Here is a 25,258-nt window from a genome sequence, read left to right on the forward strand (position 1 = left end):
GCACCTGTACTCCCAGCTACTTGGGAGGTTAAGGTGGGAAGATTGCTGGAGCCCAGGAGGTGGAGGTTGCAGTGAGCCCAGATCACACCACTGCACTCCAGCCATGGCAACAAAGACAGACTCTGTCTCAAAACAAACAAACAAAATAAAACAAACAAACAAAAAGAATGCAAAATCCAACTGTGTATTTAAAGAGACTTTTACCAATCATTATCATTCAACATTTGCATGGAGGCTTCATTTTTTTATTAAAAAATGCTATGAGTGTAAACTTTAAGTATAATCTTATTCATATAGGATTTTTTCCCCAAAATCAATGACAAGGGTTATTATAATCAGAAAGTTTCATATAAAGTATTCATAATTTCCAGTAATAGATTTACATGTTAACACAAAAAGGTTCTAAAAAGATATTCTTTTGAATCTTGAACTTTTAAGATTTAACCAAAACATTTACTGTGCAATTTAACATATAAATCCTAAGTGGTTTTTAATAAATTTGTGGACTCCTTTAATTGTTTTCTATCATATCTAACTGTTTGTATGAAAAAGCAAATATATGAGATAAAAAAGACAGAAAATTTAGCAGAAAATGAAATAAACAGGGCTTTCATTGTGTCAGAATCCCCCTTTTCTGGATAACACACAGTAGACCTTTTAACTTACTCCTTCATTTTAGAAGGAATAACTTACTCTTCAGTAGTTTCCTGAAAAGGAGTTAAAGAGCATTGTTATTATTGCTGTTTCGAGACTCTGAGTGACCAAAATTCTCTTTAGGCTTCTCTCCCACTTGATTTATGATGTGGCTGAGTAAATATAGAACTATGGGTTGAATGTTATATTCCCTCAGAATTTTGAAGGTAATGCTCTTATGTTTTCTAATTTTTAATGCTGCTATCAGAAAGCCAAATGTTTTTATTACAACAAATCCTTTGTATGTAATCCATTTTGTTCTCTGGAAGTTTTAAGCTCATCTGTATCTCTAGTGAGCTGAAATTTCATAATTATATTGCGCCCTTTAAATCTGGAGACTCATATCCATGTTCTGAGAAAGTTGTTAATATGATTCCTTCAGTAATTGTCTTTCTTTGTTTCTTTATTCTCTCTTCTGAATACTGAGCTTCCTGAATTGAACCTCTAAACTTTTAAACCTTTTCTTTCCTACTGTTACTTTATTTTGTTGTTCTGTTTTCAGGGAGATTTTTCTCTATTTTCTAACCTTTATTCCAAGTGTAATCCAGTAATCTGTTTTTTAATTTTGTAATGCTCTTTGGATTGTTGTACTCTGTTTCCTAATTGTTTCCCCATTTCTCTCTGCAGACAGCAATCACCATTTTCTTCTGTTGGGCTGTCTCTTTCTTCCAAGTTCCTTTTATATGTTGTTCATTTTGGTCTCTCTCTCTGTTTCTCTTTCTCTCTCTCTGTCTGTCTGTCTGTCTCTTTTTTGAAGATTCACATTCGTCGTATGGATGTTGCAAAACTGTGACGTCTGGGCTTCTAGTGTACCCATCACCCAAATAGTGAACATTATGCGAGAGCTTTGCCTATTGATGCTTGGTTGGAAGTGCTGTATGGCCACTGGGTTTCACTGTATGAAGGTTTGGGCAAGGGGGTGGTCATCTAATTCAGCCCTACAGCTTTATATACCATATGTAATATGATGGCTCTAAAACTGTTTTATCTGAACTTCACTTATGAGCTCTAGTCTTTCAGCATCTCTGGTGGGATGTCTAAAAGGCATCTCAAACGTGAAAAGAAAATCAGAACTATAGATCCTTACCTGCCTCACTCTGCAAACTGCTTCTTCCACAAGGTTTCCCATTTCACTTTTATACAATTAGGCAGGTCAAAAACACAGGTATAATTCTTTTCTGACCTTTCCCTCTCTTGTATACACGTACAGCAATTTAATCTATCAACAACTATGGTTCTGACTTCAAAATATATTCCGAATCCAACAACTTCTTACTAGTTTCACTCTTCCAGCTCTAGCTCAAGCTACTGAAATTAAGATCTCCTGCTTGAATGACTCCTCTCTACTTCTATTCTTGTCCCACTCCAATCCTTTTCCACACAGCAATCAGAGGCATCTTTTAAAAATATAAGGCTGATCATGTGATTCTCCTGCTCAATTACCTTCACAAGCTTACTGTCACACTAAGAATAGAATCCAAAACCTTTATCAAAAACACAGCATCCTCCAAGCCACTACTCCAAGAGGAATTCTTAGTTTCAAACTCTCAATCTATCTTCACTTTCCATATTTAAGTGATCATCAAAATGTATCAGTTTTAATTCCAAACATCTACATTCTTATTGTATTTCTTGTCCATTGCTGCCTAGCCATTTTTCTTACCTGAATCACTACTGTGGGTCTCTGAGTTCTATGCATGGGATTCCTCCCTCATTCCAGTCTTTTGCATTTTATATTATCTCTAGACAGAGTCAATGTCTGAAATCAATATCTGCTTATGTCACTCTCATGCTTCTTTCAGACTACTGGATAGAGTCTAATTTGAGAAATACAAAGCTCTTCATGGTCTGACTTTTGTCTCCTTCTTGGCCTGACTCCCACTAACTAACATGAGTTAGTGGTACTCCATGCTGAAGTTATTAAATGTCTTATACAGTTTCCTGGAACTGCCACTTCCATATGCTGTGTGCCTTTTTGGAATGTCTTTCCTTCTCCTTTCCTACTCCCAGGAAACCAGTCACTACCTCTAAGAGCATCAGTGTATACTTAAATTATGCTACACAGCACATATATGCAGCACACGTATGGCTGTTTGACTGTGGTCTGTTGATTCCACTAGAGTAGAGTTTCTAACATACGGTCCATGCATGGGCTTCACAGCAAACATCAGGAGAAACTATCCATCAATTCTCTAAAACTGATCATAAAACTTTGTATGCAAAGCATACTTGCATTGTCCTGGAAGAAAGTTTCACCTAATCTTCTATGACCCAAAAGGGATTAGAAACCAATATCCTAGATAGTGAGATTCTTTAGGGAATAGATAAGTCTTGTTCATACTTTTTGTTTTTTAAAGAGATGGGTCTCACTATGTTGTCCCAGCTGCTCTCAAAATCCTGAGCTCAAGCAATCCTACCACTTCAGCTTCCGGAGTAGCTGGCTGTACTTACAGGTGCATGCCACCACATCCAGCTGTCTTTAATCTCTGTATCTCACACTTACCAACCTATTGCATTGCATACAGCATAGTTAAAGCAACGGTACACAATTGCTTGGGTATGCTAGTAAGTACACACAAGGAAATATGCAGAAGCAATTGATATGTTATTTGCATATTAGGCAAATTTCATTAGGTCCTTGTCCAGGCAACATACTTAGTACCCTCTAAGTTCCCTAAAAATATTACAGTTTCTTAAACAGACTCTAAAACTTATAAATCTTACCAATACATACTCATCAAATACATACTCTTCAAAATGAGTTTTTATCCAGTCTGTTAGTCTAAGCATAACTGCCACCACCTAAGGTTTCTTCTGTTTATTTACTTTAAAATATTGTACCCTTCATTTACTCACTTTGCATCTAGACTATAAAATGTAATCTTGATTAGTCGACCCAATAGATTTTTATAATAACCAATAGATAGCTAAGAATCTATCAGGTTCTGTCTCTCTAGAAAGACTGGTACATTACTTCCAGGCTCAATTTCTATATTACCTAATAATTGGCTCTTTCCAGCTATAACTACTTTCTCTTTTAAAGAAATGAGAGGAAAGAGACATAACTTTAGTTATGCTGCAGGCTGAAGGAGCTCTGGTTTACCAGGAAAGTCAACAAAGAAGTAATGCTTAGATAATCTAGTAAGCCCAGTATCCGTAGGTTACTACATTGGAATCCCATTTGGAAAGCTAATGTGATAGATACGGCCAGAATAAGAAACATCACTTAAATACACTGGGAAAGAGGCAAAAAAAATAATTTTAGCAATGTTGTTTCATAACATTAGAGAAAACAAACAAAAGAGAAAAAATGAGGTATGCAGAAACAAGCTACCTCATGTTAGACTTCTTACCATCTTATAGAGATCTGAGACACTAATCTGGTCCGAGTCCACTACTTCAAAGTCCTTCCGAGGCACCAGGTCCAGGCCCAAATGTCTAGTAAAGAGAGAGACTACACTCAGTATGCCATGTACTCATATTACTTATCTCTCTTTATGTGCCTGGGAACCCATACCGGCCACATCTTGTGGACAGACGATCAGACACTGTCCTAGCAGGAACATGTCTTTATAAAGCAACATCTAATTGTGTTCACTTCTGGGTAAATAAATGAGGTTAGGGATTTAAGACTGACACAATTCCAGTTCAGGCAGTTCCACTCATGATGGTAAAAAGGTTTCATTCAGTATTACATTATATTAGCATGCTTGAGTTCATTAAAGATAGGTTTTCTTTAGATCATTAATAAGTCATGTTTATTTTTCTGTTTCTCCCCATCTGACAAATATGCTCAAGGTTTAGTTATGCATTAGTTTCATCAGGATGAAAAAAATCTTCAGGATGTAATTCAAAGTCAAACACATAAAATTCACCTCTTAAAAGTTACTGAATTCAAAGAGATGTATCTTTTTCTCTTTATTCATTTATTTTATTTTTTATTTTTAAGTCCTGGGGTACATGTGCAGGATGTGCAGGTTTGTTACACAGGTGAACATGTGCCATGGTGGTTTACTGCACCTCACAACCCACCACCTAGGAATTAAGCCTAGAATGTATTAGCTATTTTTCCTAATTCTCTCCTTCCCCTCACCATACCCCCAGATAGGCCCCAATGTGTGTTGTTCCCTTCCCTGTGTCCATGTGTTCAAAGAGATGTATATTTTGGCTGAGTTTCATCTCATTTTCAGTTTAATTAATACTGATACTGGTAAAGACCTAGCTATGCATTAGCACCAATATTTTAAGAAACATTAGATAAAAGTTTAACCAACAAGTATTACTACTCAAGACAATAGTATTTGGAGGATCTTTGGGGCAGTAAGAAGAAGTGATGATAATGGCAGTACTGGGCAGCGGAAATAACTCTGGACATTTTGGGTTCAAAATGGTATATAATTTATGGTCAATAAATGTTAGCTCCTTTTTCACACTCTAAGACAACAGTTCTAAGTACCAGGCAGTGGAAATAACTCTGGACATTTTGGGTTCAAAATGGTATATAACTTATGGTCAATAAATGTTAGCTCCTTTTTCACACTCTAAGACAACAGTTCTAAGCCAGGAATTCAATGGAGTTTATAGGGTTGTAGACCTCTGAAACTACTTATGACACTGGATGAGTTTGTATGTGTGTTCATTATACATTTCTGATGAGAGGGTCTATAACTCTTATCAGAATTTTGGAGACGCTCTGTGACCACCCTACTACAAAACAAGCGTTATGAATTATTGTGCTTGGTAAAAGCATTCCATGGGATTATAGAAGAAGAAAGATTTTTTTTATCTCTTCAACTAGACTATGAACTCTTTTAGAACATGCTAGCACAGCTAAATCTGTAAGCTCTTTCTGTGCATAAAACTCGTCATTAAAAATAAAATCAGGTGCACATCCAAAATTCAGATTCATTTACAATTTATACCCCGTTTATAGGAAAATATGATAAAATTACATTGCAATAAGATTGATAAAATAAAAATGGAAAATCAAACCTATATGGAGGAGGTATTAAACAAGCAAACGTATTAATAGCATACGCTAAAATGATTACTAGGATTAAGAATTAAAATTTAGATGTACACTTTCTAGCAGGCAAGAAAAAAAGGAAAAACATGTTATTATATTAAATGACAATTTAAAGGATAAAAACTATTATATTAAATAATTTAAAGGATAAATGACTATTAAAGGATAAAAACTTATGTTTTTCTATCAAAGTAGTGTTTTTTTCTATTATCCATTAATTTAAAAAATAAGATTTTAAAGAGAAAAAAGTTTTGAATCAAATGTTAAAAATAACCCACAGTTTTGTATAATGAGATCAGTAAGAAACTTTTGGCCTTATCCATGATGGTTTATAATATAATGATAAAACGATACCAACTGAAGTTAATGCATTTAAATCTATGAAATTTTATTTTTCTACAATTGGGATCCTGACTTCTTATATCAAAGAAACACTCAATTCCCTCACCTCTTATTAGCCATTCTTCATTTCCTTGAAACAATTTCAGGCCTCTGGCTTCTAACGCTTAGAGCATGCAAAGGCAGTAGTGTTCATGGAGTCTAAGAGAGAGCTGCATTTCTACCTTGAAAGGTAGAAAATATCCTTTCTACCCCTCTTCTTAAAAAAAAGCAACTGACATTATAAAGATAATTTTGCAGATATAATCTCAAATATTTAAAATACTTTCATGGAGATATGGAAAAACAATGGAAAGATCACAAGAATATTAGCATTTTTATTAGAAAACTGAAATAGTGCTATTTAAAACATTTTCAAAATTTTCTGTAGTTACGTTATTTAAACTTTTTAAAATAATAAAAAATGAAGAGACAACATTTCATACATTTTCTTTAATTATCCGAAATCTAAAAATATGTGTGAACTAGTCTACAATTAGGAAACAACAACAACAAAAATGAATGAGTAAATAATATAATCAAAATAGGTGTTTTTTATGGCCAGGTGCGGTAGCTAATGCCTATAATCCCAGAGTTTTAGGAAGTCAGGGAGAGAGGACTGCTTGAGACTAGGAGTTCGAGATCAGCCTGAGCAACTCAGTGAGACCCCTATCTCTAAAAAAAATAAATAAATTAGCCAGGTTGTGATGGCATGTGACTGCAGTGCCAGTTACTCAGGAGGCTGAGGCAGGAGGATCACTTGAGCCCAGGAGTTTGAGGCTGCAGTGCATTATTATTGTCTCACTTCATTCAGGCTTCAGCGACAGAGCGAGACCCTGTCTCAAAAAAAAAATGTTTTCAGCTGGCCACCGTGGCTCAGGCCTATAATCCCAACACTTTGGGAGGCTGAGGTGGGTGGGTCACCTGAGGTCAGAGTTCAAGATCATCATGGTGAAACCCCATCTCTACTAAAAACACAAAAATTAGCTGGGTGTGGTGGTGTGTGCCCATAATCCCTGCTACTCGGGAGGCAGAGGCGTGAGAATCACTTGAAACCAGGAGGCAGTGGTTGCAGTGAGCTAAAATCATGCCACCACACTCCAGTCTGGATGACAGAGCAAGACCCCATCTCAAAAAAAAAATGTATTAGATACAACAGTTTAAAAAATATCCAGATGACATTTAAGTCATTAGGCCTAGAACTGAGTGTATGTACTCCTCTGTGGTAGTGCACCACACAGTGATGGCCGTGTCTGGAGACTGGTATTATAAGAACTCTATCTTAGCATCATGCAACCTTAGCTTGCTTGTACAGTCAGCCACCCACCCATATAAATATCCATTCACCCCACAGAACTTTCTGAGGAACTATCATGTATCCTACCAATGGTGTTAGATATAGAGAATACAGCAGCTTTGAGTCATGCAAATGTTCATATTTTTCATGTTAATCCTCTCTTGAGAGCAGAGTGTTTTCCCTCTCCTAGAAGTAACTAGAGCACAGTATCTTTCAGTTTTGTAATTTCATTATCTTGAAAAATAAGAGAATAATTAATGGGTGATTTGGTAAAAACCAAAAGGAGTTCCTCCTGTTAAGACTATCTTTAATGGAGAAAGGGTACTTTGCCAGTTATATTAGTGACTGTCCTCATTTGAAAAAGGCAGAGATGTTGGACAGTGAGAACCAATATGTGTTCACTACAAACTTCCCTCTCAAAAAGAGGCTCCTGGCTATTTTTTCCTATGGTTTACTCCAAGAATAGTGAACATCGAGCACAGGGAATGGTCAACATGATCTCTATCTTCACAGCAAAAGATGCATTGCATTGCAGTATTCAGGAGCATGGGTTCTGATGTCAGTTCGCCTGGTATGTATCTTGGGTATACCACCAAACCACACTGTCTAAAATCTACTATAATAGGCTGTTGTAAGGATTAATCCACATAAAGGACCCAGCACAGTACCTGGCATTGTAAATTGCTACTGTTGTTTTAATTATTATCCCTATGTTACACTGTTAGCCAAAAAATGGCTTAGACTATAGGGATTGTGATCAAAGAAGTATGGCGTCTGAATAAAACACTCTTTAAACAGATGAACGTAAGCAGGGGGCAAACATATATGTATATCTACATGCATACGTAGTACAGAGTTAAGTTTTCAGAAATGGTCTTACCAATTGTTTAGGTAAACAGTCTTCACAAAAATACTTGGTCTTCTCTCACCTATCATTGATCATTCATTCATTCATTCATTCCAATAATCCAACAAATATATATTAGAACCTACTCTGTGCTAAGCTCATGTTGAACCTAGGGACCCAGCAGCTAGTAAGGGACATAATCCTGACCCAATATTCTTTCAAGTGGAGCTCTCTGAGGCCCTGAATCTCTATTTCTTTTAAATGCTCTATACTCTGTATTCTATGTCCTATTTTATCTTTTTCCTCTCCTCATCTGAACCACAGAATATAGAAAATAATCTGAAGTTAATTATATACAATGGATACTTTAAGGCAGTGGTCCCCAATCTTCTTTTGTACCAGGGACTGGTTTAATGGAAGACAATTTTTCCATGGACAGTGGCAAGGGTGCAGGGGTTAGGATGGTTTCAGGATGAAACTGTTCCACCTCAGATCATCAGGCATTAGATTCTCATAAGGAGCACACAACCTAGATCTCTCGCATCACAGTTCACTATAATAGGGTTCACACTGATTTGAGAGGAGGTGGAGCTCAGGCAGTAATACTGGCTCACTGGCAGCTCACCTCCTGATGTGCGGCCCAGTTCCTAACAGGGGTCCGCAGCCCAGGGGATGGGGAACCAGTATCAGTTCAGAAAAGATGAAGATGTTAAGATTTCTTGTGGAGCAGTGCCCTTTTCTAATGCTTATAGTAAAAACAGCATACAGATAAGAACTATACTAATGAAAACATAGCATATTTATATTTATATAACATATAAAAAGATATAATTACTAATTACCACCCTTTCCCAAACATTTACTTGGGCTAGGCACTTTATGTACATCATCTCTAAGCACTTTGGGAAGTAGATAGTATTAGACCCATTTGCTAACAGAGGAAGCTGGGGCCCACTGAGGTTAACTAAGTGGACTTAATATTAAAAGAGTGGAGCTGGGCTTGTCTGGAGTTGGGTTGTTCTCATTCTTAACTTACAGTATTTCCACTATACCTGCTGTCTTGTTAAAAATAACTGTGAAAATTATAATAAGTAATAATGGCTACAAGTGGTTGTAAAATCAATTTAGTCATAACTGTTTGAAAGATGACTGTGTGTCAAACATCAAACCAGAAGGAAACTGTCCACTAGGCATGAAAACAAATCCACTTTATTACTCAAATATGTTCACATAGTGCCTACCAAGTGCAGAGTGCAGGTTATAATGATAAGCAAAAAATGCCAAAAGAGTGTCAGAGTGTAAGAGTGTGTGTTAGTCAGTCGACTGAACATAAACTTGACAGGACTTCGACCATACATACTATAAACATAGCCAAGACATCCCAGACTGTGAACAGGGCAAGACACTGATCAGTGAGCACACCACCAGGTATGGCAAGAACCGTAACTGTGAAATCATTGAAAATTTCTGCTAATTTCAGGTGTCCCAAAGCTGGAAAATATCAGTATATCCTTAAGGGTAAAGTACTAAGCCACAAACCTTTCTGGATCCTGGCTAAAAATCTACTTAGAGGAAACTCACTGGGGGATATTTTCCGCATATAACAAACTAAACTACTGCTTGTATATCTTACTCCAAAAGCAATTCCCTTGATGAGAGACATATACTAAGTGGGAAGAAAGAGATAGAGATGGGTTAGAATATGTAAAAATATGAGAAAGTAGAAAAGGGGAGGAGGAAGAAAAAATGACAGAGGGGGAGAAAGAGAGAATAAAAGAAACAGAATTTTATATATATACATATATAAATACATGTATATGTATATTAGTGATTTGTGGTAAATTATTATTCGAAGAATAAAATATTTCTTAGGTATTTTTCTAAGGCAGAGATCAATTAGGCTATGTCAGTTCTGGGTTAATGCAATTTTAACTTAGCTAGCTACTATAGTGATGAAATTAGAGACACAAGAAACTTAGCATCTTTAGAAAAGATGTTGAAAATATTAAGTTAAAATTACATCACTAGACAAGTTATTTTAAAATTTATTTGGAGTAGATCTAATTAGCTGACTAATTCTCTATGTAGGACACTTGAGCAAAGATGATGACTAATTTGAACACAGCTTATGCCCTTCTAGTATTGCAGTTCCTAAAAATACAAGAGCACAATGTAGTAAGTGCTGGTTTCTATTTGATACAATTTCATAATTTTTACTTATGAAGTATCTACATACAGGCCAGTAAGTTTAAGTCACATAAGTTTAATGTCTGAATATTCAAATTTTAGGCCAAATAAATAATTCCTAATCTCAGGAAACAAAATAAAAAATTATTATCTAGATGTGGAGAGTTCCTCACTAAATTAAAACTCTAAATGAAAGATTACAGGACCAGGTCAGTTTCTATCCTTGGAAGTTCTAACTGAATGTTACTCAGATATACATCACAGGATATAACAGTATTCACACTTGCAGAACAGAACAAAGATCAAATAGCCTAACGACTAAAAATACTGGCCCAGGATGGAGTGCAGTGGCATGATCTCAGCTCACTGCAACCTCCACCTCCTGGATTCACGCCATTCTCCTGCCTCAGCCTCCTGAGCAGCTGGGACTACAGGTGCCCACCATCATGCCCGGCCAATTTTTTTGTATTTTTAGTAGAGACGGGGTTTCACCGTGTTAGCCAAGGTGGTCTCCATCTCCTGACCTCAGCCTCCCAAAGTGCTGGGATTACAGGTGTGAGCCACCGCGCCCAGCTAAGGCATAGTGGCATTTCATTATAACAACGCATGAAGTGAGACCATGTACTTGCCACAGTGATGTAGACATATTTAATCAATACACTACCAATAACAAATAGTAGTTTGTGAAATAGATTCTGAAAAGGCAGAGCTATAATGTCTGTGTAAGAGCTTAAAGACACGAGTTTAAAATCATATATTTAATTACATCAATTAAAACATTAAAATACATTTGGCAAACACTGACTCACATGTTAACATGTGCTAAACTTCAAGGTTTTATGGCATTTATAAGAGTGTGGTGGAACAAGAAGTATGGAACTATCAGAATAAAATGGGAACAATGGTTATAGTCATCTGTTCTCAGCTTTTGTGTGGAACAGTCTATTTTACATAACCTAATGGTATGAAATGACTTTGTTTTTACAATATGCCATCTTTTCTTTCAAAACAGGAAGAAAAATTTTTAAAAAGCTAAAGGAGAAACCAGAAACAAGAGTCCTATCAGTTTTGGTGCAACATGTTTTTTCCTTTCAATAATGACAGACCTGCAAAGTTCTTATTTAGGTTTTTAAGTGACTATATTTTCCACTGAAAGAAAGGAGGAAACAAGAAAAAAAAGGAAGAGACGGGTGGAGGGAAAGAAGTGCAAGGGGAGGAAGAAAGGGGAAAAAAAGAAAGAATACGGAAAGTAGGGAAGGGAGAAAAGGAGAAATAGGAAAGAGGAAGAAGAAAGGGAGGGGAGTGGAACTGTGTTTTTTACCTTTGCTTATTAAAATATGCATATACATACCCCTCCAATTCACAGACACACACACACGCACACACACATTTTATTGAGAAAAAGTTAGTCATGAAATTGGAATAGCCCTGTAATTTACTGGCAGGTATTTATAATGTTCTGAGCCTTTTTCGAGTACAATTTGAACTTGTTTCTAAGCTATCATCTATATATTTTCAGATTTGATTGCAAAATCAGATTGGATTGTTTTTCAAGTTTCATAATAAAGAGGTATACGTACTCATAGTTATGAAATAATTCTATTTACTGGAATCTATAGTGGCAGTTAAACTGCAACATAATGAATTACACATTTATTAGTGTCATCAATTCAAGTGTGACCAATTTGCTTGCCACACAGTAATGTTGTATTTGCAATTTCTGTATTCTTATCATTGACTTAAAAATAAAAACAGTGACATAATTTTATAACATAAAAATATTTGGGTTTGAAGAGGCAGAATCAGTAGCTATGCTGCACATGCACATACTGTATTTTACTAAATTTTTATTCCCCAAAGTTAGATTTAGAGAACACTGATCTATGGTACACCTAAATTCATGTTATATACTATTATAGAAGGTAGTCTGTGGTAGGTGCCAAGCAATCCTACTAACAGTCATGAGAGGGTGTAATTAAACAAAACAAACAAGGATAGAATGTTGTGGCTTCAAAAAGGTCACAAATAACCAATTTAGTGTTATATTTTCTCTTTTCTACTGACGAACAGTAAGAATTTGGGTGTGATCCACTGTTTATTAGATTCCATGTTTCCTCTTTCCTGATTTATTCTACTTTGCAGGAGCACATCCTCAAGTCCCTTCTTAAGAAGGGGTCATGAGAGGTAACTTTTGTGCATCCCTGAATATTTAAAAATGGCTTTATGGCTTTGTGCCCCCTCTCACTTCATTAGATGGTTGGGTTTTTTAAAATAAAACTCTGGCTGGCAAATCATTTCCCTACAGAACTCTGAAGATATTATTTCATTATCTTCTAGCACCCAGTTAATGATAAAACTTTTGAGGACAGTATGATTCTTACACTTTTGTAAGAGGAACTATTTTTCTCTTTAAAACCCTTAAATAGTCTTCTCTTCATTCCTAGAAAACTAAGGTATCTTAATGTGCCTCGCTGTGAGTTTTTTTCGTGTGTGTTTTGTTTTCCTATTCATTGTAAGTATCTGGTGGGGCCCTTTCAATCTTAAGATTCCTCTTTTTTTGGCTCTGACAAATTCTCTATTATTCCTTTAGAATTTCCTCTGTTTTTTTCTGGAAAGCAAAATGTTTGATATTGGACCTCCCTGGGTAGAGCCTTTGTATTGAACTTCTTTCCTCATGTATTGCCTATATATTTGATTTATTTTCCTAGAGATTACATAAAATTTATCTTCTCTGAGTATTTTATTTTGGAAATTACATTCTCCATTTCTTTTACATGGCATCTTACTCTACACATAATAGATCTTCTAGATTCTATTTGAGGATATTAAAGTGTTTTTGTTTTGTTTTATTTTAAAGTACTTTATCAATCTCAATTTGCTCTGGGGACAGGTTACTTTCTTTGGGCACAGGTGTTTTGTTAATCTTGGTCTCTCTCTTTCCTGTAGAAGCATTTCTTCAAACATCTGGTGATACTTGATTATCCATTCAAACTTAAAAGACAGCAGAAGAAATGCAGAGTTTTTTTGTACATGGGTAGGTGACTGGCAAGTTTCCCTTTCTGCTAAGTGGAAGCAATCTGCTCATTATACTTTAAAGTCCTTAAATGCCAGAATGTGGAGGGTTTGCAAAGTCCCAGTTCACATCCTTGTTGCCCAGTTTTCCAAGAGGAAATACCTGACCAGGCTTTCTGCTCATTGATTGGGGTAGACTGTTCCCTAGACACTCTTTTAAGCCAAACCCTTTACAAAGCTTCAAGGTCTATCCCACCTTCCATGATTCTGGGAGCTGTGAGGCAGACTGACTCTCTCATTAACTAAGGTTTCCTCCACATATAATGGACTTACTCTGTCATTAATCTTTCATCTACTTTCCAGCTTCCAGAAATCGGCTCATAGATCTCATTTATTGGTGGACCCCTTCCAAAAAGGATAAGGAGCTAAAGACACACGTTTAAATATACAAGGCAATGCATATTTTAAGTAGAGGCAACCTGGTCACTTAAAAGTTCAGTGGACCCAATTTTAAGAGAATGAGACGAAAGCACCTGACGTTTATATCAATTATAAAATTATATTATTATATCAATTATTGATGTAATATATCAATTATATCAATTGAAAATTATACCCTAACTTCCCATACCAAAGTTTTCAAATTGTACTTGTATGGCAATAGCAAATCATAGTCACTTCATAAATGCAAGACTATTAAAAATATTCTGAAGTACAAATGTAGACAGTTTCCATTTGTAGGTTATGCTCATTCAGATTCATTGTATGGCTATAAAATGTAAAAGACACCAAATTCACATTTGAAGAAAGCATTAAATTTTTTTTAAGTGTATTCTGATTAGGAGGTATAGAATCAAGAAAACTGAGGTCAAAGAAATTTAACTTTATAGGATAATCTAGTCGTATTATTTACCTCTTCTTTCCAGAAGCAAAAACAGAGGCTGAAAGAGGTTCAGCAACCAGAAGCAGTGAGTACCCTTTGCTAACTAGGACAAATAACTGTTCCTACCAAAAATGATAAAAGCTTAGTGAAGAATGTAACATCGTCTTTGAATCATTAAAGAGAAGCTTTGTATAGGTGCAAACTCCCTGAAGAATGAGTTACCACAAGTGAAACTTAGAGATACCCAAACAATTTTCGTACTTACTCATTACCCCAGTCCAGGCGCACGGTGATGTGCCGCTTAACCTCCCGCACCTGATCCTGAGTCAGGTGACCAGACAGTAGCTGCCTTCGCAGGTCAATAAGTTCATTCATCACATGGCGTAGTTTGTAGAAAAGATCTACTTTGTGTTTCTGAAAGGGCATTTTTGGTGTTGGATGAAATACAAGAGATATGGAAAAGGAATGAAAAGAAAAAGAGAAATAGTTAAACTGTGAAAAGTGCTTATTTCTCTAAACCACTAAGGTAATATAAAGAGGAACTTAATTTTGAAGTCTGAAAGTCATTACCTCCTTCTATCCAAAAGTCTCTACATAGTGACATCTAAGAAAGTAACATAATTGATCTGGATCATGCAAAAGTAACATTTATCTCTACCACATCCTAGATTATTCACTTCTTTAGGAAACCAAAGTTACTAAACTTAGAACAGAATGTTACACAGGAGCCCAGAGATGTTTTCCCTCATAGAAATTGCAGTTCACATAAAAGCAAAAATTTCAACCATCCAGCAATAACCCTGGTTTCTCCAGGAGGGATATCCAAGTTGGGAGAGGAAGAATCATTTGCCCTATTTTGAAGCAACTAAAGTTTCAATATAAAGCCACAGTCCCTGGAGTGAAATTCACTCCTGATTTCTAGGCCTCATCTAATTTTCTAATTAGCTTTTCTAAACAGTGTGTCGTTCCCCAATTCCCTCTGGTGTAATAGATTTCCCATCTTTTCCGTTTAATAAAACTTGTCACCTTTGTAAGAGTTAAATGGAAACATCTTAACAAACTTAATTATGGACATTATAGTGGTTTTAACCTTAAAAGTAGAAAAATGTGTCATGAGAACAGATGCTTCAGAAAAAAGATGTACTTAAAAATAACGTATGAATTTAAAAACTCAAGTCCTATTTGCTGATACGTGAAATCTTGATTTTAGAATCTTTTGGTTTCCATATAATTAAAATTCTTGGGATGTAACTGATCTATAAATAATGCTTCTGAAGGCAGATTAAGATGTTAGTAAAATATCTGGATGAGATTTACCCTTAAAAGGATGTTTGTCAAAATAAGCTCAAGGCAAGGAAGCTATAAATAAAATTAGCTATAAAGCAAATCACAAAACAGTAGAATCAGCTAGTGTTTGAGGTGGCAGTGATCTTATAACGAAAGCATTCAGAATATCACACTACTTAGAAATCATCTAATGTGATTTTTTTCTATTAAGAGACAGGATCTCACTCTGTCTCCCAGGCTGCAGTGCAGTAATATAATCATAGCTCACTGCAGTCTCCATCTCCTGGGCTTGAGCAATATCCCAACTCAGCCTCCTGAATGGCTGGGATTACAGGCCTGGCTAATGTTTTTTTTTTTTTTTTTTTTTTGAGATAGGGTATTGATATGTTGCCCAGGCTGATCTCAAACTCTCAGGCCTAAGTAATCCTCCTGCCTCAGCCCCCTAAAATGCTGGGATTAGAGGCATGAGCCACCATGCCCGGCCCCACTAGACTTTTAAAGATCCATCTTAAAGAGAAATTATTTTAAACTAGAAGATGTTAGGAATCATACACTCTAACTTCTCCTTTCTTTAATCGATGAACCGATGAAAAAAAGTTAAGCATCCTGATGGTACACAATGCTGGCAAAAGGTGAGAACTTACAAATTCCTGCCAGCTCAAAAATCAGCAAAGCCTAAGCAAACTATACCATCTGGAAAACTGGAATCGTGAAGATTAAGCAATAAAGGCAATGTGATATTTGTTTCCAACACATACATTTCTTATTGATAAAACAAAGTCACCTGTTTAAGTATAAAACTGAAAGTCTGAATTATTTTTTCCCATCAAAGCCTATATGATAGTCCATTGCACGTATACATCCACAAGCATTCATTCATTCATCCAATTAACAGATGCTTGAGCAGCACCTGCTGAGTTCTAACACCTTGTTGCGATCAGAAGTCCCTGCTCTCATGGCACTTTTGTTCTAGAGAGGAGGCAATAGGCAAATCATTAATGATGGTAATAAATTATAAAAAGAAAAATCAGAGTGGCCAAGGGTAGTCTGGTTGGGGAATTGGGGAAGGTACTGCTTTAGGTGGAGTTGTCAGGGAAAGACTTTTTGGGAGCTGAATTTTGAGAATACACCTGAATGAAGTAAGGTGGCAACATTTAAGGAAACTGGTGATGTTTTTCAGGCATAAGAAACAAGTGTTAAGGCCTTGAGGTGGAAGTCAATGTGGCATGTTCAAAAAGAACAGGGTCAGTGTGTCTGGAGCAAAGTGAACAAAGGGAAGAATGATGATGCAGAGAGGCGCAGGGACCAGGTTAAACGGAGATTTTGTAAACCACCTTTAGGGCTTTGGCTTTTATTCTAAGCAAGATGGGAAGTCACTGGAGATTTGGAGCAGAAGAGTGATGTGACATGACTTAAGTCTTGAAAGCATCACTCTCGAGTGCTCTATTGAAGATAAACCATAAAAAGGCAAAGAGGAAGGCAGGGATTCCAGTCAGGAGGCTATTTAGTATAATAATTTACAGCATAACAGCTGCTTGGATGAAGGTAAGAATGCTGATGTTAAGAAGGGCTTGGAGTTTTGACATGTTTTGTAGTTAGAGGTGTCAGAATTTGCTGATAGACTAGATGCGGGTTATGAACAGGGTATCATTTGCGAAAACTAATTAAAAGTAATGTGGGGTGTGTGTGCGTATGTGTGTGGTTTTTTTTTTTCTAGCCGAGTGTAATGAAGTATCACTCTTGTTTTGTGGCCTGGAAAGCATGCCTGGAAGAAGGAAACTAAGTTTAATTTTGGACATGCTAAGTCTGACGTTGATTTCCAACATTCAGACGTTAGGAAAGTGAGAAGTATTTAGCAGAGGAAACCAAGAAGGAGTAAGCAGTGAGGTGAGAGGAAAAGCAGGAGAGTATGTCATGAAAGCCAAATGAAAATTGGATTTTAAGGAGGACTTTGTCAACTGCATTGGTGGGGGGGGGGGGGTAAATAAATATGAACTTAGAATTGGCTAGGGGATTTGGCATTGTGGTGGCTGTCACCGATCTCTACAGGAACAGATTCAATGAAATTGTTTGAGTGAGATGGTGAGAGGAAGAAGTGGAGAAAGAACACAGACAACTTTTGAAGAATCGGCAGTAACTAAAAGCAGAGAAATGAGGTAACAGAATGTGACTGTGTGGTTAAGGAAGGGTTTTTTAAAGATTTGACAAAATTTCAAACTAAATTTTGAAGGGAGTAATCTAGTAGAGAGAGAAAATGGGATGATGCAGCTGTTAAATCCTTGAGTAGACATGAAGAGATGGATCCTGGGGGAAAAAGGGGAAGGTTTGATTTAGGTAAGAGGCTTGATACTCTGTGTCACCTATTTCCTCACAGAGAGGAAAGATACAGAATATGGGTAGTGAAACAGGTAGCTGGTAGATCTGGTAATAAGAGAACTAAAATTTTTCTCTGACTGCTTTATTCCCAGAGAAATAAAAAGCAACATCATGAGCTGGGAGTGAATAGAGTGGGAAGGGGTATTTGAGATTTGAGAATAGAGGAAACAATATAAAACAGTCTCTTATGGAGTGGTAAATAGAATTGACCGGAAAGTTAGTTTCATTGCTAGGTAGTTTTGAGATCTGTGAAAACTAATTAAAAGTAATGTGGTGTGTTTGTGTGTGTGTGTGTTTGTGTGTGTGTGTGTGTGTGTGTGTGCGGTTTTTTTTTCTAGCCAAGTCTAATGAAGTATACTGATACTGAGGTATTATGTGTATTTATGTACATGTGTGCTACGGTCCAAACGTCTGCATTTCCCCCTCAACAAATTCATACATTGAAATCCTAACCCTCAAGGAAATGGTATTAGGAGGTGAAACTATTTGTGAGATGATTAGGTCATAAAGGCCAAGCCCTCATGAATGGTATTAGTGCCCTTATAAAATAGGCCCAAAGGCATTATCCTAAGAAAATTAATGCAGAAACAGAAAAACAAACACCGAATGTTCTCATTTACAAGCGGGAGCTAAACACTGGGTACTCATGAACATAAAGACGACAGCAACATACGCTGGGGACTATTAGAGGTGGGGAGAGGGTGAAGTACAAAGGCTGAAAAAAATTACCTGTTAGGTACTATGTTCACTACCTGTGCGAGGGGATTATTCGTATCCCAAATGTCAGAATCATGCAATATACCCATGTAACAAACCTACACATGTACCTCCGGATCTACAAGAAAAGTCAAAATGATTTTATACATACATACATACATATGTAATTATTTTATATATATGTATGTATACACAGACAAATTTCCTATTAATATTTAATTAAATATTTGTATTTATTACCTTAAAAAATAAAATAGGCCAAAGGGGAAAGTTCTTTCATCCCTTCTCCCATGTGAAGCCATAGCAAGAAGGTGCAAACTATGAGGAAGTGGACCCCCACCAGACACTGAATCTGCCAATTCCTTGATCCTGGACTTCTAGGCCTCCAGAAATGTGATAAATAAACTTCTGTTGCTTATAGACTGCACAACTTAGAAAATTTTGTTATAGCAGCCCAACAAACTAACATGGCATATATGTATTATCTATGTGAATATTAATGCATATACATGTACATATACACACATATACACACATAATATATACATAAATGCACAACACACATATACAGTATCTATGCCACATATGTACACACACAGTATCTATGCAACAATATACAAATGCAGTTTTTAAAGACATTGTACGTGTTCTTTTTTTTAATCAAGAGCTTCACAGATTGCATTTTCCAAAGACAACTACAATATCTCCCATGCCAAGTGGTCTTTTGCAATAACGTCACTTTGATACTCTTCCAGCATGACATGGAGTCTATTTCTCCACAGTTTTGAATCTGGGCAGGCCCTGAGAATGCTCTGACCAACAGACATGGCAGCAGTGAGCTAGGCCAGTTCTCTGCCTTTAACTAATCTGGCTGCTTCTGATTCCTGTGTTTTGGAATGCATGTCCTTGGCAGCTGGGGTCACAAGTGAGGAGTTTCAATGGTGTGAGTGAGCAGTCTTGGATACCTAGCCCTGCTGAGCCTTCAGAGGACTACAGCCCCTACTAATATTCAACTGCAACAGAATGAGAAATCCTAAATGAAAAGTGCCCAACTGAGCTCACTATATCCAGAAAAGAATGAAAAATACAGTTATTTTAAGCCACTAAGCTTTGGATGGTTTGTTATGTAGGTAACTGAAACAATTACACAATTTTTTACAATAGAAAATCAGTTGTTTCCAAATACATGAAAATGAAATTACTTGCCCTACACCAATTGTGTAAAGATGCACAAAGAATGAAATGGATTAAGTAAAGCAGCACTGTTATTATAACCAATGTGGTGTTAATTTCTTTTTCCAGGTCAACCTAATGACCTCTCTGACCAGAGACCCTAGCAGCAGAGGCTCCACCAACATTGCTCCAACACCACACTGTGTTCTTGGGTTTGTTAGCATAAGACAGTATATATCACTCAAGGTGAGCAATCTGGGTGACCAGCACGAGAGCATACATTCACCTAGAATCATTTGATACCACAAAACAGCTCAGGATAAACAATCTTTTTTTTTTTTTTTTTGAGGCGGCGTCTCGCTCTGTTGCTGGGACTGGAGTGCAGTGGCCGCATCTCAGCTCACTGCAAGCTCCGCCTCCCGGGTTTACGCCATTCTCCTGCCTCAGCCTCCCGAGTAGCTGGGACTACAGGCGCCCGCCACCTCGCCCGGCTAGTTTTTTTTTTTTGTATTTTTAGTAGAGACGGGGTTTCACTGTGTTGGCCAGGATGGTCTCGATCTCCTGACCTCATCATCCGCCCATCTCGGCCTCCCAAAGTGCTGGGATTACAGGCTTGAGCCACTGCGCCCGGCCTAAACAATCTTTTTCTACTTAGAGACCTGCTCCTCAGTGGATTAAAATAACAGTATAATTAGGTTGGCACTACAGGTTTTGTTTTCTGGCACAATCATCCCTATTTCCTGTCACCGCTAAAATAAAAGGAAAATTCCACGAGGAGGAGGTTGGGCAGAAGAAACCTGTATAGCTCATCTTAGCAACACATCCAGCCTCTCCAAAAACTCTACAGGCTAGTATTTGTCAAGATCAGTCACAGAGTATTTGGAAAGTACACTGAACAGTCACCAGAAACCATAAATTTAGAATGATTAAACTACTTTACAAACACACGTCAAGTACAGTTTGCCTCACTGTTGTGAAACAATCCCTGGAGTTCTGCAGAAAACAAGAATACGTTTTAGTGCTCGTGTTTTAAAGATAATTTTTGCTAAATTATTTTTAACCCAGTATGGAGAGAAAGGTTATGCCACAGTGATGCCTCTAAGTCAGTAAATGAGCAAAGTTGTAGGGCATTCACCAGAAAGTATATTACCTTTATTTTAAAACTACATATGCTTAAAGACCAATTAATATAAACTAACACAGCATCACAAAAATCTAATTAAAGAAAAATGACATCAGAAATACTGCTCTCCTCAAAGAGAATAGTGTCCTGCCATGAGTACTAAAAACTTTATATCAAAATCAATTTAATGGAAGCTAAACATTGCATTTAAATTTCAAGTTGTTGTGGGAAGATTACCAGATCTCCCCTATTTTACATTTTCTTTTTGAATATTCCTTTATTTATACGTAAGTAGATGAGTTTTTACTCACTTTCTTTTTAACAAATTAACCATTAAGAACTTGAGTTTATTCAAAACTCCCAAAACAGCATTCTTTTTTCATTACTACTAATAATCAAGTCTCTTCTCATGAAGTAACCTCTAATCCTATTCCAAATGTTTTCTTATATTCCGAAACTCATCCCAATATAATGAAAAAATTTCTAGACTGCAGTAGTTGGAACCCTAATGACCTTTATGTCAAAAATACCTTTAAACGGCCGGGCATGGTGGCTCACACCTATAATCCCAGCACTCTGGGAGGCTAAGGTGGGTGGATCACGAGGTCAGGAGATCGAGATCATCCTGGCTAACACTGTGAAACCCTGTCTCTACTAAAAATACAAAAAATTAGCCAGGCGTGGTGGCAGGTGTCTGTAGTCCCAGCTACTCGGGAGGCTGAGGCAGGAAAATGGCACGAACCCGGGAGGCAGAGCTTGCAGTGAGCGGAGATTGCACCACTGCACTCCAGCCTGGGGCACAGAGCAAGACTGCGGGAAGGAAGGAAGGAAGGAAGGAAGGAAGGAAGGAAGGAAGGAAGGAAGGAAGGAAGGAAGGAAGGAAGGAAGGAAGGAAGGAAGGAAGGAAGGAAGGAAGATGAATGAATGAATATTTTTAAAAATACCTTTAAATCCAGGAATCTAAATTTTCATTTTAGGTTGCCGAACAACATAGTCAGAAACTGAGTAAAAAAGATAGACATTTTTGTGAAACAAAACAGTACTTAAACCAAAACTAATTCACACTGATTTTCAAGCACATATTTTCAACAAATGAAAACGCAAAGAAACAATATGAAAATTCTTTTTCTCTTCACTAATATGAGGAAGTACCTATACAATATCTATTTCCTTGGCACACACATCTAACTCCTCCACATCTCAAGGGCCACGATGTCATCCTCACTCTACCCCCAGTCCAAATACATCCTCCATTATAGAGTTGATATTCCAAATAACAAACAGCGTTATAGCTCTATTCCTCTCTTACAACACACATATTTGCAGAAGAACTAAGATTTGTAAAAATCTTTCTATTCCACAGAGCAGATCTTCATAAGAAAGGAACAACAACAAAGGTAGAAAGGTACAAAAAATATTAGAGATATGAAAATGGAGGCTGTAGTTGCTGAAGTCATCCATTCACGGATGGATAGATGCCAAGTGAAGGGCATCCATTCACAATACTGAACAAGGTAGACTTACCTAACAGTGAGCAGTAAACGGCTGAGGCGTTCTCAGGCTCACAGTCATTCCTACTACATAGGACAGATCAAATCTCTACTTAAAGTCAGTCCTTAATGTGTCCATAGGCACCTCTTCTTAGGGAGATGAATAAAAAGCCAGCCTCAATCTTTCCCATGCACAACTACCCACTCCACCAAACATTAAAGGTGAAAGCTGGAAAGTAGATGACTTGTAAAAGAACAGAAAACTAAAATGCCCTCAAAGTAGGGTGGAGGAAGACAAGTGAGGAGGGTGGGAAATAAGGAAGAAATCAGTGAGACACAGCAAGCATCTTACTTCTGGAGGTACCAGAAACCTCTGAAGCCTAGAAGTATTATCAGAAACCTCTGAAGTATTATCAGAAACCTTTGAAGAAACCTAGAAGTAAACCTATTATCAGAAACCTAGAAGTATTATCAGAAACCTCTGAAGCCTAGAAGTATTATCCCCCTTTACCCCCAACCCCTGCCCACTGCCCTTTCCACATCGAGCTCCCCAAATGTTAACAACCAGGCTGATACCTCCATATGAAGAAGAACGGAGAAGATTCCTCTTTAGGAAAACTCAGCCCAGGGGGAAAGATCCAGAAATATTGACAGCTGCTCTACCTTTTCCCATGAAAAGCCAAGCCCTATTCTAATCCCTCTAAAGTAATGTTCACCAATTGATAAATACTAGCCCAATTCACAGAGCTTTCTGTCAACATTTTAATGTCTCATTCTTAAATATGAATGGACAAAGAACACCACACAATAAGGAAGGCTTCCAACATGAAGGAAAGGGACCAAAACAATCAGAAAAATAGATATTGGAGGAAACAGACACAATGACAGGAATAAAAGAAAATTTCAAAGAAACAATAATATTTTACAAGACCATAGAAATTATAGCACATCCATCCAAAGAAGAATAGGGCATAATAAAGGGGCATAACACCCAAAACCCAAAAGGGCTCTTGGAAGTTAAAAGCAGGGTAGTTGTAATTTAATATTAAAAAAACAGTAAAATAATAAAACACAAAATTGAGGAATCCTGCCTGAAAGTAGAATGAAAAGGTAATGCAATCCAATAGATAAATGGGAGACAGAATGTAAGAAAATTAGTGAATCATTTGAAGATGTCCAATTCTAATCAAAGGGTTCCAGGAAGAAAGAACTGTGAAAACAAAGAGGAGAGAAGTATCAAAAAACGAAATACAAATAAAATGTCCCAGAATTGAAAGAAATTAGCTTTTAGGCTAAAAGAATTGGCTGATTAGCCAGAATTACCAATGAAAAAAAATCTAACTACATCAAATCATTGTAAAATTTCAGAACACTGGGGCAGAGATAATACTAAATTTTTCATAAAAAACAACTTGTCAATAAAAGGATCAGGAACTAGAAGGGCATTGGGACAGGATATGGAACATCTCAACAACACTAGAAGCTAGAAAATAATGAACCAATGCTTTTAAAAATTCTTCATCTTATTTGTAACAAAGAAGTATATATCCAGCCAAACTATCAATCAAAGGTAAGGGTAAGCTAACACATTTTAAATATGTAAAACCTCAGAAATAAAAATTCTCCCACTTTTTTTTTTTTTTTTTTCAGGAAGCTATGGGGAAAGTGCTTCACCAAATGAGGAAGTTAACCAAGAATTAAAGCAACACTGACTTAACCTAAGAGACAAAGGGACCTAGGAGAGAAGTGAAGAAAATTCTCAGGTTAGAGTAACAAAGAGGGTGGCAGGGTCCATGCAGGAGATAATTGAGAAAAAAAATTCAACTGATAAAATACCTGAAGTTCTTGAACCTAGTCAAAGATTTTCATTTATGCCACAAGATTGAAACATAGAAAACAGAGGAAATAAAGCAAATTAAAAAGGAGAAACAATTATTAACTATAAGAAAAACAAAGTTACACAAGAAAGGAAATGTAACCTTAATTCACTATATGTGAAGAGGCTACACAGACACAGTAACAACTAAACACTGGTTCAAAACATGGTGATACAGCGGGGCATAGTGGCTCATGCCTGTAATCCCAGCACTTCGGGAGGCCAAGGGTGGATCACAAGGTCAGGAGATCGAGACCATCCTGGCTAACATGGTGAAACCCCATCTCCAGTAAATATACAAAAAATTAGCTGGGAGTGGTGGCGGGCGCCTGTAGTCCCAGCTACTCGGGAGGCTGAGGCAGGAGAATGGCGTGAGCAGAGATGGCACCACTGCACTCCAGCCTAGGGGACAGAGTGAGACTCCGCCAGAGGGGGGGAAAAATAGTGATACAACTAGTTTGGAAGTACTGAAAGGGGAAAAGTATGTATGTAGGGACAAGAGCATTTGGAGCTTAATTCCTATTTTCTATAATAAGGAGATTACTGAACTATAACTTAAATAGAAAAATTAAGATATACATTAAAATAACATTATTTAAAAATGTAAAATACCAGAAGAAACAGCTAAAAGGGCTTAAAAAATGTGGAGTGAGAATCAGGAATGGGGAGAGATAGGGCCAGGAATTTAAAGCTATTTGTTCAATGCCAAGTAGTCTGTAATATATGACTTAAAAATCCATATATACATATATCTTTGACTTTTTTAAAAGATAAAACTGAATAATTCTTACTATAAAGGGCCCTCCTCCATCCTCCACCCCAACTGGGTTGCTATGGGTCACAAAGTTAAGCAGAGTCTCAATTTAGCCCTCACTGCTATTTATTACTTTAAA

The 25,258-nt window shown here is 36.9% G+C and overlaps 1 protein-coding gene across 1 annotated transcript in view; it reads right to left on the minus strand.

The window, feature by feature from the left end:
- Positions 1 to 25,258, minus strand: part of DOCK3 (dedicator of cytokinesis 3) — a 606,207-nt gene that overhangs the window by 319,507 nt on the left and 261,442 nt on the right. The window contains exons 5-6 of the mRNA XM_011939302.1: positions 14,589 to 14,737; positions 4,047 to 4,131 (exon numbers count right to left, since the gene is read on the minus strand). Coding sequence (XP_011794692.1) covers positions 4,047 to 4,131; positions 14,589 to 14,737 — 234 coding nt within the window. The remainder of the gene's footprint in view (positions 1 to 4,046; positions 4,132 to 14,588; positions 14,738 to 25,258) is intronic.

This window comes from Colobus angolensis, unplaced genomic scaffold (assembly GCF_000951035.1).
Source record: "Colobus angolensis palliatus isolate OR3802 unplaced genomic scaffold, Cang.pa_1.0 Scaffold18, whole genome shotgun sequence".
Taxonomy (NCBI): Eukaryota; Metazoa; Chordata; class Mammalia; order Primates; family Cercopithecidae; genus Colobus; species Colobus angolensis.